Source organism: Camarhynchus parvulus, chromosome 1, assembly GCF_901933205.1.
Source record: "Camarhynchus parvulus chromosome 1, STF_HiC, whole genome shotgun sequence".
Classification (NCBI taxonomy): Eukaryota; Metazoa; Chordata; class Aves; order Passeriformes; family Thraupidae; genus Camarhynchus; species Camarhynchus parvulus.
Window position 1 is genome coordinate 93693280 of NC_044571.1, and position 19177 is coordinate 93712456.

A 19177-nucleotide genomic window follows, 5' to 3' on the forward strand; every position below is an offset into this window, starting at 1 on the left:
GGAATTGTGGACAACCCAGAGGACAGCAGTAGCAATCTGATTGGTTTCAGCTAAGTGTGTGATGATTTGGTCACAAAGTGACAGACCCTGGCTGTCAAATACACCTGCAAATACACCTGGCTCATCTAACAAGAAGAATGGGCTCATCAGTTCTTTCTCTGATCAATGCAAGTATCCCAAATCTGCATGAGCCTTTGAATGAGCCACTGAAGTGTGTTTTTCCTTATTTAATGATAAGAATGAATTCATATTGACATAACAATGTCATCTCCTGGCAGTATTTTGCCACCTTACCTTCTGCCTTATGAGCAAAGGAAGGCTCACAAGGCTGTAGGAATTTCAAGGTGTGAGGGATTCAAAACTGTATTTCTTCAAAGTCAGCATCAACTGCTAAGTACCTCTTGCTAAATGACATTGAATGGGATTTTGAAGATGCATCCCAAACCAATGCTGCCTTTCAATCTCAAAAGCCACTGATCCAGTTATTCTCTGTTACTCCCCAAAAAGTCAATCTTAAGACATAGCAGTGACCTTTCTTGTTATGCCTTCGTGGCATCACTCATGCCACCTTTCCTTGGTTCCTTACTGCCTCAAGTGTCAGATCAGGAGCCCACCAGCTCTGATGCCAACCACACCTTTCTTCAACAGGGATAGATTTTCTCTGAGGCCCAGCCCAGGAATTCTCCGGAGCTTCCTTTGTGATTCTGGGAGTAAATCTCTTCCTGCCAGACCCTGGTCTCATCCCTGAATGCCTCTGGAAATGTGAGGAAACCCCTGGGGCCAAAGAAGAAAATGAACATAATTAAAAATTAATTTCAGTATAATGATTTAAGCATCTCAGTGAGACAAGCATTAGGCTTGTTGTATCTTTGGTGATGTGGGGAAGACCTTTCTGGCTTCATGCCCTGGGGACTCCTGTCAGTTTTCATAAGTTTTACTGCAAAGCAGTGAGCATGGCAAATTGGACAGCCCAAATAAAGACCACTTTTCACTGGACAGAAGCACAAATACTGAGGGAATCACATTTCTTCCTGCCATCCCATGTCAGGGAAGAAGGGCTGTGGTGCAGGTGGACTGCTCACCTTGCTGTGCCTCAGGTGAGAGGCAGCAGCACTTCTGTCTCTCTGTGGGGGTGACATCAAGAGACGTGAGCAGATGGTTGATGCCTCAGGACTCCCTTGAATATTTGAGATAGCACTGGCTGTGGGCAACAGGGGAGCCAGGTACCAGAGTTGAGTCCAGCACTAAGTACCTCTGTCAGCCTCAGCTCTGGAGGCTACCAGCATTGTTCTGTGGCCTTTTGCCTTTTTGCAGCCATTGCTGACTTCCCTGAACCGCAACAGAGCACTTCTTCATCCTCAAGATGTGCACAAAACAAGGGATGGAAAAAGGCACATGCCAGTGGCTTCTGCAGCTTGATGTTGGCAGTGCTACCCACAGACATACTGCGCAGCTCCCACTCCTTTTTTTTGCTGGCCTTGCCAAATCCTAATCATCCTGTTTGCCTATGTTCCTTCCTCCCAGACGCTCCATCTCCTGTTCCCTTTCTTGAAGAGGCTGCATCCCTTTAAAGGCTTCGGCTTCCTGCCAGTCTGTTCTCTCATCCCAGTTCAGCTTTGTCTGAGGAAAGCATCTGGCTTTCCAAAGGGCTGGTTTCTTCAGCTGTTTTTCAGCACATAGTACCACTGAAGTTGACATTACTTTGTAGATGGTTCCATTCTGGCCCAGGAAGGGCAGTATAAAAAACTCAAGACAGATTCGTAGACTCTGCTGACTTCCTGCAGGATGCTGGCTGCATCAATACCTCCCCTGATTGCCTCATCAAAAGGCAAACCAGATGTTCCCCTGTGGAAGGAGGGAGCAGTGAGCACAAAGCATTGCTACAAAGGCACCTTCGTGTCACGCATTGCAACACATCCACCAGCTCAGAAAGCTCAAGAGCACAAGGTGTCACACAGAGAGCACAGCAATGGGTCCAGGAACTCTGGCCAAAGGACCTTGGAACCTCCTTTCTTTGTAAAAGTTTGTGCTGGGCCATTGCATATAAGGGCCATTGTTTTTAGGTCTTTTCCTGATCAGCACCCTGCAAATCAATCAACTCTGCAGGTATAGGCAGTAAGATACACCTTGTCCTGCAGAGCCTCTGGCATGAACCACTGCCATTGCCTCTCCCAGTGCATTGGCCACTCCCTTGAGCCAGAAAATGCTTTACACAGTGTCACAGACATTTTTTTAATGAAAAATCTTCTCTTAAGATTTTCTTGCTAGAGCTGAGAAGTTCAGCAACAAGATGTAAACAATAAGTTATCTTCTGCTGTAGAATGCAAAAAGTCTGTCTGGATTGGGGCAGCTTGCATGTTTATAGTTAATGGCCAATCCAGAAGTGAGATCTCTCGGGACAGTCCGAGAGCTAGTTTGTTATAATGCTTCACTTTTCTTAGCTTAGCTTAGCAGCTTCTGGAAACTCTTCTTTCTTTTTCTTTTTTAGTATAGTATAGTATATGTATATATCATAAAATAATAAATCAAGCCTTCTGTAATAGAGTCAAAGATCTCGTCTCTTCCTTTGCCCCAAAAACCCTTGTGACCACCGTCACAACACAGTAGCAGAAGCATAGGGAAGACAGAAGGCTGGTTAGTCCTGAGCTGCCTGGCAGATGCAAATGCTTTTATTTATAATTCCTTTACCTTTGGTCCTCACTTAACAGATTCCTAGATTTTCAGGCTTTAGAAGCTTGAAATAATCCTGGTTAACCACACAACCCCTTCTCATCCAAAACTGCTTCCCAAAGAGCTCTGCAAGATGTTCAGACACACAAATAGCTGAGAACAGAGCAGGCTTTCTCCAAAGATTTTGTAATGGTGGGCAGTAAGCAAGGCCAGGAGCTGGAGGAGCTGTGGCAGCATGACAGAGCATCCCACCGTGTTGCACCTTCGCGTGACCAATGTAATTGAAACACAGACAACAGATGTAGACTGAACCAGGCAGTTCAGAATCACCTCACTGTGAGGCAGGAAAGGTGCTGCTTTTCCAAGTCAATATGTTCCCAGAGAGGAGACTGTACTGTGACAGACACCATTCACATTGGCAACACCAACAGGGAAGCAAGAACCTTTTGCTGCACCATTTTTGTGCCAGCACCAACTTTACCAGTCTAGATCCAACTTCTTGAAGGGATTTAAATTCATTCTCTTTTTGTTTGAAAAGTCCTGTCATGCCTACAGAATGTGCATAAAGAATGGTAACGTGCTTGAACATCTTTAATAGTCCAAAGGAGTGCTGCATTACCAGAAAGAGATGAGGTCCCTAGTGAATTATGTAGATCACTCCAGTGTACTACAAATAAAACCATTAAACTGGCCTGCACCATCATCTGTTTCATGCATGCCTTCCACATCACAGAGGAAACAGCTCTGAAATTACTGAGAGAATGGTTTAAGCATTTTATTGGAGCCCTTTGTCTGCCACCTCAGGTTGTGAATCAAAAACCAACAGGGTATGGGATGAAGAAAAGATAAAGCTACTCAATGCTTAAAAGCACCTCTGAAACACACCTGGAACTAAATTTTCTATACATAAAAATCCCATGATCTGAAAACCCGCCGGACCTCATAGATGTAGAAATAAATTGAACACCCTGCTGGAACATTTCCAGTCTTGGGCAGCTCCTGTGATCCTGCAGAGCCACAGAGGAGCAGACCTAGAAACTGCCAGAGAAGGCTGGATATACACTGTGTGTGTCTTGGACACTGTCCTAGTGATTTACAGGATGGGATGGATAAACAGTGGCGGGGGGGAGGGGGAGTGGAATTAGAACCCTGAAGGAAAGAAGACTGTTTTGTAATAAGACAATTTTTTTCCCCTTAATACACTTCAAAGCATACCTTTGAAACTGCTAAAGAGTCTGCAACATTAAAATAGCTCTGGAAGAAGGAAGTTACTGAGCAGAATACTGATGAAGTGGTGAGAAAGACACAGGCCTTAACATGAGGCCCTGACAGTTATTCTCATCAGTGTGAAAGGTTTTTCTTTATTAAGGGGAAGATTACACTAAAGGTTGCTAAGGAAAAGATATTCAAGGGTCTAATGTTTTTATAACACACCATCTCTTTTGTATTCTGCTCTGTTCTTTTATATTCTGCCCTTTGGGGATGGATGGCAGTCAAGGATGTTTTTGCAGTCTTCTGTGCTTAGTGAAGTTAATTTAGCACAGACATTTTTCCACTCCTTATTAATTTCAATTTTCACTTCTCCATGGAAAGTTTAGCTTTCTTCATGCAGTTTTCATCCCCATATTAGGGCAAGAATTCTGTTTTTGAAAGAAATTAAGATCTCTGCCTGGAAATAAATTTTAAAACTTTCTAAGTTAGCATGAAAAATGTTGCTGATTTTTTACGGCGTGAACTAAAAGATATGTTGAGAAGTTGTATAAATACAACACATTAAGATGGTTTCAGGGTTAGTGGTGTTTGTTAGATACTGAATGATGTAGCTGGTCAAATTCTGCCCAGCATGAAACGGTTTACTTTGTGCAGCCGTGGTACACAGGTGCACACATATAAAAGCTGACCAGAGAACTGTAACAGGAAAGCCTAATGGGTAGGACTGGGAAAAAACCATAACACAGCAGTATGGAAGGACTGGAAAGCCAGGAGACAAGGGTTATTGAGAATAGCATGTTACTGGCACGTAGCTTAGCAGGCCTCAGTACAGCTATGTTTATCTCCTGAGGACATCCGGGCTGGGAGATAAAGACAAATTATTAAATACAAATGATTCACAGAGGTGGGGCAGGACAGGGAGACTGAGTGATCACAAGTAGCCCCCAAAAGGTATAAACAGCAATTCCAAAAGTAGCAGTAAGGTTACCAACCTAAGAAGTATGCAGGAAATGTGAGGAGGACACAACCACCTGCACCCCTTGTCCTCTGTGTCATCGCAGAGCATCCATGACTGACCTGTTGGACACAACCATCCTGCTGCCCAAGTGCTGGGCTGACTCAGGCATTTCAGTGATTCAATATGTGGATACAGGAATGTCAGTGAATAAGAAGTTTCAAAACCTATCCCTTCCCAAAAGATTCTCCACAGGCACTTGCAATGTTGTAGAAACAGGCACTGCAGAAACAAGCATTGCAAGGTCCCATGCACTACCACTGCATTCCTCTTGAAAGAAACAAACAACATAAACCATTTTTACTTCATTAGAATTCTTGTCCTTTAAGTACCTCACACTGTATACCCAGGACACCATCTCCAAGTTTCCCAGTGCTGTATCAATTTTAACAACCACAAAGTACTACTTGGAGTGAGGATGATAATTCTGTATTTTATGTCATTTCTGTGGCTGAATCATTCTCTGTAATCTGTCTGAAGACAACAGCAGAGCAGCATTTGCACCATTTCTTTAGGATCCTGTGGAACAGAAGTGTAGTTAGTGCAACAGAGTAAGGCTGGAATTGTATAAAGGACTATGACAACCTTGTGTAGTTGCCCAGAGGGACAGAGAAACTAAAAACCCCTTATACTCTATGGTAAAGTCATTCTGATGGGAGGTATTAAAATCTTAAAGTATTGCAGAAATTGTGAAGAGCAAACTACAGATTAATCCTTAATGGCTTTAAGGCCATGAAGTGTATTTTTTCAAGCTTAATTAAGGCAGTAGAGTCCTTATGGGCAGAAGGACAGGCAGCTCTCTTCAACACTTCCAAGTCTATTATGACATTCTTTTGAAGCAATTACTTGGAAACCTGTTCCATGACAGGATACTCCAAGATAATGTCCTCCATCAGGCTGCTAGGTCAAGTTTTCAGGAGATACCTTCTTGAGTTCAAGCTCTTTGATACATCACCTCTGTCACACATTAAGGAGCCAGTGAAACAAATAATAAATGTGTTTTATTGTTGCTTTGAAATATAAAACTATTAAATACATGATTCCACAGTAAGAGGCAGTAAAAAACCGCAACTGAGTAAGAGGAATGTAACATAACTAAGTCATACTCTAAAACAAGGACCCACCAGAATGTTTTCTAAAAGTCCTTTCCTATGACACTTCCCTTCCACAGTTCCATCTCACAGTGACATTTGTGTAGCCTGCTCTGTGACCAGTGCTAGGGTGGCTGGAAAGAATGATACAGACATTGTCACCCACGTGCTAACACAGGAGTGAAATCTGAAAAAAGTGCACAGAGTTAAAAAAAAAAGCCCTACAGCAGGACATGGATTAAACACTTTCTTTTCTCTCTGGCTCTAATGTCACTGAATGGGACCCCTGAGGCAGGGGTGTTCAAGGCCAGGCCGAGGTGGCAGACTTCTTCCAAGCCCAGAGAACATTCTGCACTGCAGGTGGCCTGAGAGAGGACTACACACACAGTCCCTTGTGCCACTGGACACAGCAGCACTTCCAGTCAGCTCTTTCCAAGGACACAGATGCTGGCAACGTATGTTAAGACTGAAGTGGGATTTCTTGCTAAGGGGATACATGATGAGAGACTAGGACACCACTAGGTTTTTCTAGAAAAATAATTACTGTGGGGTATGGAACAAGAGTCCCAAGCAGCTGCTGAGTCTCCAGGCAGCTGGATTAATTTTAAGTATATGCCCTGCTTTATCCTCTATCACAAGTTCAATTACTCTGTCCTTGCACATGGGAAACCAGCAGTGAGTATCTGAAAACAAACCCATCCACACTGGTCCTACTGGTGAACTGTCCAGGCCCTTCCAGCCACCAAGAATGCACCAAGCCAATTAACCAAAAGATACGTTTGAACAAGATCACCCTTCCCCACCAGGAAGTGAGATCTCCTTCAAACGTCTCCTTCAGGCCCCTCCAGGAAGGAAAAAAGGCATTTTAAAGGCATTTCACTACTGCCAGGCCCAGGTGATACAGTCCCACTGGGTGAGGATGCAGCCTGCAGCCTCCTCTGTCCCCTCTGAGCTCACTGTCTCTGCAGGGCCTGCCTGAAGATAAGCTCCTTGAGCTGGTCCAGCTTACTGTCCCTCAAGGCATCCCGAACGGCACTGAAGAAGCCAAAGTAGTGCTGGAAGTTGTGCATCATGAGCAGGACGCCGGCCAGCAGCTCGTTGGTCACCAGGAGGTGATGGACATAGGCGCGGGTGTGCCTCTGGCAGCAGTAACAGCTGCATCCTTCCAGCAAAGGACCAAAATCATCGTGGTACCTAAGGAAGAAGCAATGGTGGGTAACATCAGAGCTAAGAAGAGCCATCCAAGCAATAAAAAGTTCCCCTGTAACCACCTGGCCTTTTGCAGGGACCTAAGCCTTAAAGTCCTGAGGTCCTTAATCCAGATTTGCTGACAACTCACACCAGCACCACTGGCACAAAGGACATCAGGTATCAGAGGTGGTTTGGGTTGGAAGGGACCTTAAAGATCATGTAACTCCCACACCCTGCCATGGTGTGGGACCATGGCTGCTGAAAGCCCCAGGCCTCCTCATGCCAGAACTCACCTCAGAGCCCAAAGGCCATACATTTAAATCAGAATAACTCTGACTACATCACAGCTAACAGCAGAGAGGCCCCATCTGTGCCTTCCCTAGTAGAAAAGCTGCAGTGCAAGACAGCTATCACACAGTTTATGAAGGAGAAAGCCACCAAACCCAGGGATTTACTAATCCCACTATTCACAGAACAGTATTCCACTCTACTGTGAGGTGCACCATTTCACAGGGAGAGCAAAGCAACACAACTGTCTACTCAGACAGCATGGAAGTAGCTGTGTCAAAGAGAAGGAAGGACAAATGGTAACAATGGCCCAAGTTTTTGTGAAGTATCCATAAATGGCACAACTGTTCTGCAGCTGCCCAAACTTGAGTCAGAGAGTAGAGGGTCTCCATAGTTTAAATAACATCTAGTATCTCAAGACAACCCAAGTTAGATGTGGAAGAACAAAGTGATTCACAGACCACCTTTGTGAACCTATGGTCTTTCAGCTGAGACGTAATTATGACCACATTTGCTGAATAAATGATCAGAAAACCCCTGGCTCTAGGTCATGCAAAAGACAGAGCTTTCAGAGCTAGGCTGTTGCCTGATAACAAGCCAGAATGCTTGTCCAACACTATCTGCTCAGTGTCCAGAAGTACTCTCTTCAACAGCTTCATGTTTTCTGAAGTCTCTCATCCAGCTGCTGACCAGTTGCAAATAAATATACAGGACTAAAGCATCATATTTAGTCACACAGCTGCAGGTACCCTCCTCACAAACTCACATACTTTTTATCCTTCAGAGATATCTCAAATGGTGTCATTTCTGGGTCAGCTTTGGATACTTCCTCCTGGTCTTCTTGAGTACCATTCTTTTCCGGGTCCTGGATCCCATTTTGTGTTAAAACTGATTAAATTAAAAAAACAACAGCCTTAGAACAGAAAGCAAGAGGAGCAAGGGTAGCAACCTTACAGAAGATATTTCTGCTACCTTCTTGCCAGCTGAAAACTCCTGCCATAAGTTTCCACCTCTTTTTTCTAGAAAGCAGATATTTTACTTTAATTGCTGTAGGTTAGTTAACACAAATACACTTTTAGATGATCAAAACAGCAAGAGACAAGTGAAAACTAATCAACTAGAACAAATCAAAAGTTAGAGCTGAAACAAGAGTATAACTTTTTGCTGCTCTACTGAGCTAAATTCTTTATAAAATGTCAAAAGTATTTTGTCTGAACTGCATGCTGAATAGAATGCAATCACCTGAACAAATGGATTTTATTGAGATTTTGTTAGAGTAGACAGGCAACTAATCTGCATTCCGTCATTCTACTTTCCATGCTGTGATAATTCAGGGATTTAGATGCCTCTTGTTTTTTTTAAAAAAAACCCTGGAATCAAAAGAGGCTGGTAGCACTAATTCAGAAGAGGTGGGTCAACATCTGCCTTTTCAGCATCTATCTGAAAAATAAAGAACCATCCCATGATTTTATAGGTTTGCATTTTTGATTTTGTTCTTAAGGAGAAGGAGATTATCTTGAAATACCAATATTACTGTTTGCATAATCCATGCCTACCGTGATTAAAACAGACATGGGACAAAACCACTGCCATTACCCAGAGCCTCATAATTTAAGAATAAAGTAAGACAAGATAAAGAACAACAAACAAAGAAAAGGGTTAAAAAAAAGCAGCCATCACGAAGAAACAAGATGTTCTGCTCTATTCAGCTGGCTCTGAATTATCCAGGCATGAAAAGCCACTAGGTTCTACACAAGAGAAAAAATGTGAAATGTTTCCCTGTATTAAAAACATTTAATAGGCCAAAACAAAATGGCTGCTTGAAACACATTTGATAGGTGCTTTAATGGGTAATACACATTCCCATCTCACAGCATGATGAACAGAGCATTTTGGTTTTGATATAAACCTATGAATGCAAGGACAGAGAGGAAAACTGCCCAAATAAATGGGAAACTTCTGACAGCTAGAAAAAAGAACTTCAAAAATATATTACTACAACAGACACATAATAATTTAATCCTAGAGATTGCTTAATAGGTCCAGCCTTTATTGCTAACAGTAACAGAAAATTTGCCAACGGTGTCAAACTAAAACCCCTCTATTCAGGAGGTGTTTAAGAAATATTTAATCATCATATTTTGGCTAATGAGACATTTAGAATCCTCAAGTTTTACTCAACAGATATCACACCAAAGCACCCTGACTTCAAAAGCAACATGTGGTAGTGGAATTCCACGTTTTCCAGTGGTCACTGCACTTATTTCAGGAACAAAGCCCTCAAATACAGATTCCTCCCAGGTATGAATTATGCTTACCACAATACAAAATGCAAAAACTACAACAACCATCAAGAAGCCTACCTGTTGCTTCAGGATCTGGATGGCAGTCGTAACTGAAAACCAAGGCACAGCCTCGCTCCGTCACTTGGAAGGGAAAGAAGCTCTCAAAAATGTCCACTCCCCTTTCAATGCACTCCAGCACCTCATCTGGTTTGCCTACACCATGAATGATTCTGTAGAAGACACACAGGAAGACAAATCTACAATATTCTGAGTAGAAGCAAGCAGGTAGCTGAAGGAAAAGACCTGCAGGTCATGTGCAGCACATGCAGCCTATGTCTGCAACTGCTAACAGCCATCACTCAGAATTCCGTGTGCTTCTGCTTCCCCACCTCCCACGCACCCAGTGCATAACAGGCTTTTCATTATTTGCCCTTTGGAAGACAGGCAAAAATCCCTCATTTACCGTGGAAAAACCCCATTGTGTTCATTGTGTTTGAAGTGATTTGTATGTGATTTGTTTCACATACACATAAATACCATTAGATTCATAACATCTGTGCCATAGAACAGATATTTTCCTTATCATGTTTGTGACCCAATGAGCTACCAATGCCCAGACATATGGACCCTTTTGCTTGTTAGCTGTTTCAAAAAGAGTCTCAGCAGAGACAGCAGTAGATGGCTGGTCAAAGATACAAGTCCTTCAGGTGACAGACACATCCTATAGCACTAGGAAAACTGCCAGGGGGAGAACATACTAATGAAAAACATTGTTAGAAAGAGAAAACATCCTTGCTTTAGTCTTCCCTTCTCTTTACACTCTAACTGCTCAAATGATTTACCCAAGAACGTGGGCTGTAACATCTCCTGAGACATGGCATTAAGAGCCAGGCTCTTCCTGGATTGCCATCAGTGGTAATAGAGATCCTGCTGGCAGCCAAATTTAGTTGGCAGTTTCACCGAGGGTGGGTGAAGTGTAAGAGAGTAGAGCAGTGCCTGCTCTCCTGCAGGTGCATAGGCTGAAAGCAGCAGAAGTTAATGTAGGGCAATGAGCTAAACAGATAATTTGGAAAATACACAGGGGCTGATAAATGAAGTCACAAGGTGCCATTTTTAGTCACTTTTCTAAGTACTCCAATTAAATTGATGAGCACAGAATAAGGAGAGGAGAAGTTTATAGCATGAGTGTTTTATGTTTCAGGTTCCCATGACAGGGAGAAAATGAAGTGCAAAAGTCAAAAACAGTAGCTCTGCATATATGATCAAAGCCTTGCTGAAACTCATCTCTGCACAGGTAAGGACAAACATTTGTTCTTGCAAGGGTTCCTATGCTATTGGAAAGAAAAACAAATTTTATCAAGTAACTTCAGCCCCTTTACGTACATGAAAGGATTTTTTATAAAGAGTACACCCATAAGATCATTTTACAATCACACAAAAAGCAGCCACTTCTTGAGTGAAGCACAAAAACTGCTTGCCTTCTAGAGAATTTCATGCTGGGGTAGAACAGAGATGAAGAACAACCTCTCCAGCCGGAATGGCAAGGGTGATTCAGGAGCAATGACTGCCTGAAAATCACGTGAGGTACTTCCAAGACCCCCTGGGGCTAACCAGCTCTCTTCCTATCAAGAGAACAGAAACACTTGTCTTAACAAGACCAGCAAACTATCTGATAGATGAGGCAGATGCACGGGTAGACACTGAGGTTAGCTGAGCAGATTGGACTCTAATGCTCCCAGGGGATCTTTTAAGTAGCTCAACCAGACAGGACAGCAACAACACCACAAGCCTCCTAATTGTCAGGAAAATTCAAACCCCAGGCACCCCTGAGCAAGAACAAGCTACAGCACCAGACACAGTGCTCCTGCATTTAATTTCCTTTTGAACACCATTAGGTCAGAGCAATGCTCTGCTAGCAGAGGGAAGCAGGAACACAATGGGGCCTCAATCATTCTCTTCAGGAAATGATGAAAAAAGCAACCATATTATTTCTGTATCAGTTGCTCTGGTAAGAACAATCCAGCGAGCTCAAACCAATAAAGAAACCCCTACACTTCTGAACCACTAGCAAATATTAGCACATGTTTTCAAGAAGTCTTTAGTTACTGTAAGTCAGTTATAAGCATTAAGAAAGCTGCCACTCCTTGTCCAGTCCTTGGCACGGGTCTGATGGGCACAGCTAACAACTGAGACGTGCAATAAGCCCCACACTGTCCAAGAAGAGACTGCCACTGTTCTGGGCCAGCCTGTAACACCCTGAGTAGTGCACAGGCTCAGTGCCTCAGGTACTAGGACACAGCTGGCTACCAAGATCGTGTAGCAAGCACTGGCTGGTTCAGCCAGCACCCCTCTTTGCCATCTGCCAGTTCAGGCCAGAAAGAACTGGAAACATGACACTTTTACTAAGAAGAAGTCCCTGCAAAATACCTTGATAATAATATTATTGTTCGAGATGAACTTCAAGTAAGCCATGGCCTCCAAAAGCAAGTAACCCTGATATATCCTGTAACTCTTCCTAAAAACTTTTCCTGAAACCCACAGTATGAGCAAAGCCTGGTGCCAGTTGCAGCTAAAAACTGAAACAAGTGTTGAAGACTGCTGCCTGACAATGGTAAAATTTATGCAGCCTGGCACACACAGAGCTGTGCAATACAGTGATTATTTCCTACAGAGAAACTGCACAGCAGCCTGTAGATGCTCCTCATAATAGAACAGATGGATTTCTTGGGATGTTGCCCACACAACTTACCTTGGTTTATCCTCTGGCAGCTCTGCTGTGACAGAAGCTATCAGTTTCAACTTGGTCTCCTTGGCCATGGCACTTCCCTGGAAGCCATCTAGCAGAAAGCCACCCACAGGACGCTTGGCAGTCTCCCTGGCTGATCTGAGCCTCTCTTCCAAGATATCTCCACCTTCAATTGCCCCAAACATTACACTTCCTTGTAGTTCCTGTCCCAGGAGAAAGCTACAAGTGTTAGAGCATGCTCTGCCAAAGACATGAAAGACATCTCACAGCCCAGACTTCAGATGCCTGCTACTTAAGCTCCACATTCCCAGGAACTTGCCAGAGCCATGGGGTTTCATCTCACACAAGACCATTCCCCACACAACACTGTGAAGTGCATGTGTCAGAAATGAGACTAATAGAGACAAGATTCTGCTCCTTGCCTTGACACTAACCCACTGAGAATTCTGATGCCACTCTTCCCACCTCCCTACAGAAGGCCACACCCCATCTTTGTACATGGCTTTTTATGGATGGGGGTCTCAGCAATGGATGTGTCAGTGCAAAATAAAAAGCAAGTGCCATTATCCTGGCTCTCAGACACCAGATGTCACAGGGAATTTCCTTCCAGGAGATCCAAACACTAACTCCTGTCACCTGTTTTCCCATGTAGGGCAGACTCAGATAGTATGTCTCCTTTCACTAAGAGGGAGGGAAGTTTCAAAGCTGCTGTAAGAAATAAAGAATAGCACTTATTAATCCTCCCTCACTTGGAACCAAGGGGACTCAGAGCAAAAAGATGGGTTTTCTTAATCTGAATAAGAAGACCCCACTTTGCCAATGCATCTAATAATACGGTAAGTGAAAGAAATGCATCACAACCCAAAAGCAGAAAGAAAAATCCTAAAATGTAGTTCTCCTCAACAAGTAGAGATGAGGGGTGATCCTGGGGCAGAAGACATTTTACTAAAGGAAGGAAGGAAGGAAAACTCACTGTGCTACTGGTTATACCCACTCTGGACTGTAAGCTGGGCATTCTCTGATATACATGTGACCCAACTTCCTACTACAGTTTCCTGGGGCTGGTCCAGGATGCAGCACAGACCAAGAAGCACTTGCAGTGATACTGCCTCAGTATCTTGAGGAGCTTACCGGTGATTTTTCTTGCAGCTGAAGGCAAATATCCAAGAAGGAAAGTGACCTATCCACAGACTTCTTGGCTCTTTTTCTGCCAGCTTCCCCAGAAATGGTGTCTCCATCAGAGATGCACTGGAACCAGTCTGGCTGGATGGCCCGCTGGATGTCCATGAACTTGGAAGCTGTCATCTCCATGCGCCCTGAGCTGCCCCACAGGGACACTGTCTGTACAGGAAGAACAGGGATCAACAGCAGTTGCAAAGGAGATCTTAAGGGTGAGAGAAGGAATTGGTCTGGTGAAACACCAGCTACTGGAATGATAGCTCATTAGGTAAGTTCCCCTGGAGCATGGCTCAGATAATCAGCTGCACTTGGCACAATGAATGAAATGAGATAAATGATTGAACTGGAATTTCTACGATACTCTGGTGAAATCATCCCACTCAACACTGACTTCTCCATATTTAAAAATCCAAGATGAGCAGCTGGCCTCTCATCACACAAATTAGTGGCAGAACTGGGGAAAAAAAAAAAGCTTGAATTACCACTGAACTTGTTGTCAAGTAAGCAAAAGCTTATAAAAAGCAGCAAAGGCTGCAATGGCAAACGCAACTTACTAGTTTTCTGTACAAAATGCAAACCCAAGAAACTACTTCCTCTTCTGAGCACTTAACTCACAGAACATACGTGAATGTATCATTTATGGTTTACCATGCAGTCTGGGAAGAATACAAAAGCTTGTTAAGCACTCAGTCTTAGAACCCCATGTTACTTTAGGTCCCAAATCCAGCAACTCTAGAAGGCACTGAAATAGCCAGACCAAGTCAATGTAAGCAATGGCTCATTAGGATTTCACACATGATCTTCCCCGTCTCTTCACATGCTTCCCATTGTGCCAGCACACATGGGACCCCATCTTCCATTGCTACTCTGTGATACCTTCAAAAGAATTTACAGCAAGACAAAAGCACGTGGACATGGAGGTTACCTGACCTGAACACCTAGCAGATGTCACCATTCAATATACTAAACATTCAAATTCATAAAATGTTCATATTTTAGCCTATTTTGCAGAATCTGTAATTAATCTGTGAGTGCAGCTTGGCCATTGCTTTGGTTGTATTATTGTCAGGCTTATGAAACTGCTGCTCCAAAACTTTAAGGGGGTATTCAAGTAGGTTAAATAAAGGGCTTGAGCCCTTCAGAAGTCAGCCCTTTTCATCTGCAATTCTGTTCATGCCTTTTCAAATGAGAAGGAGTTTTCAGCCATCAGGAACAGCATATAGCTTGGAGTGTTATGGGCACTTTTTGGGGCCTGAGGGTATAAACACATTCTCCTAGCCTGTGCCAGACAGACAGATTAAGCAGTGCAGTTCTCATGTATACTAATTTGCAAATTGAATTTCATCAGCAGATGCAAAAAATATGAGCAGAAGCCCTTTTTTTTTTTTTTTTTGGTCTGGTCCCCACAAAGACCCAAAAGGACTTCACAAGTATACCACGTGCCTGTTGTCCATCCATCCATCCTGATTATTTCTGGCCTTATCAGCCAATTTCACCAAATTTGAATAAAACCAGAAGTCTCCAAAGCAATAAATTTTTTTGCAAATTTCCAACTAAAAAAAAGAGCAACTCCAAAAGGAGTTCCAGAATTTGCATCTACAGAATAACTGAAACACAGCAGCTGTAATGTTTTTCTGCAGCAGCATGATGTTCAGACAGTACCTGCTGACTCTTACTATGAGAGCATCAAGGAACAGCTGGTGAAGGCAGGCAGAGGAAAGTCAGAGCTGTCTGAGCCAAAGGGCAGAGTGTAATCACATCTAGTTACCTTCATTCTGTTCTCAAGAGGAAAAAAGCTGCTTTAATAAATAAAATAGCCATGCAGCTTAGAGAGCTGAGCATTATCCTGTGATTATTTAAATCCAGCCAGTGCTAGGCTTTCTAGCACAGAACTTTCTGTCTCATTGCTTTCAAAAGGCTTTCATAAGTATTTGTCAGCACAGATCCAGCTGCAGGAGGCCTTAGAACAAGGTGACAGATATCTTCACCAGCTTATTTAAAAAACCCTAAAAAACTCTGAATCAAACTCCCAACACCCAGGTTTAGACTGCTGCTCTCACCTCAAAGCTGCACAACAGTGGGACAAGCTTCAGGTAATTCCTTCCCTGCAGGGGGACAGGGCTCAGCCTGGATCCCAGCAGCAAGGAATATACACTGACAGCTGTCTGGCAGGAGTTATCCTCCATCACTCAGTGACCTTCCACCAAGTGTGGCCAAACCCAAACAGCCTTTGGGACTGATGTATGTGAGTAGGTGCCAGGAGCTCCAGCATGAAGCTGTGTCAGGCTGCAGGCAGTGTCTGGATTTCACAGCAGCGTGTGTGCCTGTGGGGTGGAACAGGCAAATGTCTGCAACTATGCACTCCTGGATTGCTGAGCCACCCTCCTGCAAAATGTCCTTCCCCTTTGTGGGCCTGTAGCAGGTGTATGTAAAGAAACACACAGGGGGTCAGATTTACTGCTTATCAGTGGCATAAGCACAAGCTTTACAGCAAACATGCCAAAACAGAGGTATTTTCTTTTACTGCCATTTAAACCACAACACCATGGTAGTCCAGAGTTCTCCTTTCTACCTGAATTGCCATTTAACTGCTCAGGAACCATTCAGGGAACATGCTGCCAAGTAAGAACATGTACAGCTTCATTTAGTTGGAGGTATGAGCATGTAAATGACAGTCCTCTTTGTGCAAAGATTTATTTTGCTAATCTTACGGCTATCTGAGCACACCCACAAAGATGAAGGGAGGATTGGCAGATTTCTTTTGGGAACTTTAGGAGGACCCTTTCAAGTCTTTACAGCTACTGTACCTTGTTAGTGTTGTAGCCAGAGGGGCAGGGAGTGACTGGGTCATGAAGGGAGCAGTAGATCACAGCATCTGGCATACCTGAAAACAGAGAGACCGATCCAGAGCAGAGTTTCATGAACCAAAGCAAAGCTAAGAAAAAGATGTGGTTTGCAGACCTGCAAAAGGGAACAGGGTATTGTCCTCCACACAAATACATCCATTCTGACTAAGAAAATATTGTTCATCTATCTCTCAGCACCAAAGAAGACAGATTTCTTCCCCAGCTTTACTGACTGCCTGGAGAAAAGTGCAGCAGCAGCACAAACCACGAAACAACACTCTTTGGTTCTGCAGCCTGCATAGCTGCTTTGAGATTTATTTATGTTACTTCTTGATTAATACTCCACCTATTAAAATTTTCCAGATCCAACAGCTGACTCACTTGGCCACTCAACTGATAACTGCTGGAGACACCTGACACTTGACACAATCCAAACTAGCAACAATCCCAAGCCTAGAACTTTTAAGGAAGGACAAAGTAGAATCATAGAATGGTTTGGCTTGGAAGGGACCTGAGAGATCATTCCTCATGGGCAGGGACACCTTCCACTAGACCATGCTGCTCAAAGCCCTGTCCAACCTGGCCTTGAACACTTCCAGGGATGGGACATTCACAACTTCTTTGAGCAACTTGTTTGAGTGGCTCACCACCCTCACAAGAATGAGAACAGGAGAGTTAGAGAACATTTCAACTACACAAATGAGAAATTTATTGTATCTGCTGAACTAGAGGTTTCAAATGTCAGACAGCTAGACAGTATGCCTCCATGACATACAGCCTCCTCCTCAGAGATAGTCACTGAAACTGCTAAAGCCTCCAGGAAGTTCCGGACAAAGACATTTTTCAATTTTTCTTGAAGAAGTAAACTGCTCCAAACAGGTATGGTTTATTGAAATTTGGGTGCAAACTTCCTTTGGAAAGCCAAGCCATAATTTTTTTTTATACATAATGAAATGTATGTCCCAAAATCTTATGTGCTTTTTAAAAAACTAAAACAAACAAAACAAGCTTAGGTAACTCTTTTTTTTTTCTTGTAAAATGTGCTAGATTCCATACACAAAGAACTGTCTGTAATTTGTAGAAATTACAGACACATCATCACTCTGTTGCCTGATTGAAGGATTTTTGGCCACACTAGAGACAACATACAATTTCAAGTCTTCCCTAGTGCCACTTTGAGAAAATCCCTAAATGTGCAAAGCCTACATCTTTCTGCCTACTATACTACCTGAACATGCTCTAGTGGGATCCACCTGCATCATCTCTCCGATATACAAGCAAATACTTGTACCTTACCCATAAATTTTGCAGCTCCTTCTTTATACTCTTCTAGGACATCATGAATTTCTGCCCTGTAATCGATATAGGAACACATTAACTAAGCAGACAACCATCTAGAGAGATTGGTGGTTTCATAACTAAGGTTTTTTTTCCCATATTTATGCATTGTCTGACACTGAGCTGGTATTTGCCATCCAGCTGTCAGGAAGTGAAGCAGGGACAGATGGAATGAAATGCCAGAGTCACAGAGCTCTAGAATCACAGCTCACAACCTGGGGCACTCATAATTCTGTGGCAAAAAAAAGTAAAGCTTTCACCTGCACTGACCAGGGACCACTGACTTGATGTAGAGCATGAAGTTATACTGTGACTTTTTGGGGAGCATCACTAATGTGTTCACATCATTCAACAGCTGCACAAACTTACCATGTTATCTTTCCTTTTGGCTGCAACTTAACTAGTTTTGAGAGTTACTTGCTGCTCCAGTTTTACATTAAATGTCTTCAGGTATGGGGTACCTACCACCTCTCTGGGCAACCTGGTCCAGTGTTTCACCACCCTCATTACAAGGGATACCCTCTTACAGTTTAAACCCATTACTACTAATCCTACCACAACAGGCTCCGTTAAAAATCTGTTCCCATCTGTCCTATAATCCCCCCTTTAGGTATCAGAAGCCTCCAGGTCTCCCTGGAGCCTTCTCTTCTCCAGGCTGAACACCCCCAAATCTCTCTGCCTGTTGTTACAGGAATGATGCTCCAGCCCTCTGAGCATCTTTGTGGTGCTCCGAAGGACCTGGTCCAACAGGCCCACATCCTTCTCATGGTCCGGGCTCCAGAGCCGGATGCAGCACTCTCGGTGGCGTGTCAGTAAAGCAGAGGGGCAGAATCACCTCCCTCGCCCTGCTGCCCACCTCAGGACAATGACTGTGAAGTCACCACCATGGGTTTGGCCTAAAAACCACGCAGCCCTCCAGCTCCCTTCCCCTCACCTTTGCTACCCCGCCCCTGCACCTCCCTGGGATGGGCAAGCGGGCCCGGTACTCACAGGGCGGGCAGGGCGATGTGCGCCACGCCGGGCACGCCGCGCACCTCCCGCAGCGTGTCGTGGCTCAGGTGAGGCGCCGCGCCCGTCCGCGTGTACAGCAGGCAGCCGGGCAGCGCCAGCGCGCCGGCCCCGCCGCGGCCCAGCCCCGCCAGCGAGCCCAGCCGCCCGCCGCCCGCACCGAGCAGCTTCAGCCTCATCCTCGCCCCGCGGCGCCGGCGACGGACGCGGGGTTAGGGGGCGCGCGAGAACGCAGGGAAAGCGGGGAACGAGGGGAAGGCGGGCCGCCTCTTCCCGGCCCTGCCCCGCCTAGGCGTCATCAGCGAGCG

At 44.2% G+C, this 19177-nt stretch overlaps 1 protein-coding gene across 1 annotated transcript; it reads right to left on the reverse strand.

Moving 5' to 3' along the window:
• Positions 1–5879: 5879 nt before the first annotated feature.
• Positions 5880–19144, reverse strand: QTRT2 (queuine tRNA-ribosyltransferase accessory subunit 2). The gene is made up of 8 exons (XM_030959730.1): positions 18852–19144; positions 17820–17875; positions 16485–16561; positions 13630–13839; positions 12502–12701; positions 9831–9982; positions 8238–8355; positions 5880–7182 (listed from the first exon to the last, which is right to left on the reverse strand). Exons 1-8 carry the CDS (start codon positions 19046–19048, stop codon positions 6942–6944), a joined length of 1251 nt encoding a protein of 416 aa, XP_030815590.1. The 5' UTR covers positions 19049–19144; the 3' UTR covers positions 5880–6941.
• Between the last annotated feature and the right edge of the window lie 33 nt (positions 19145–19177).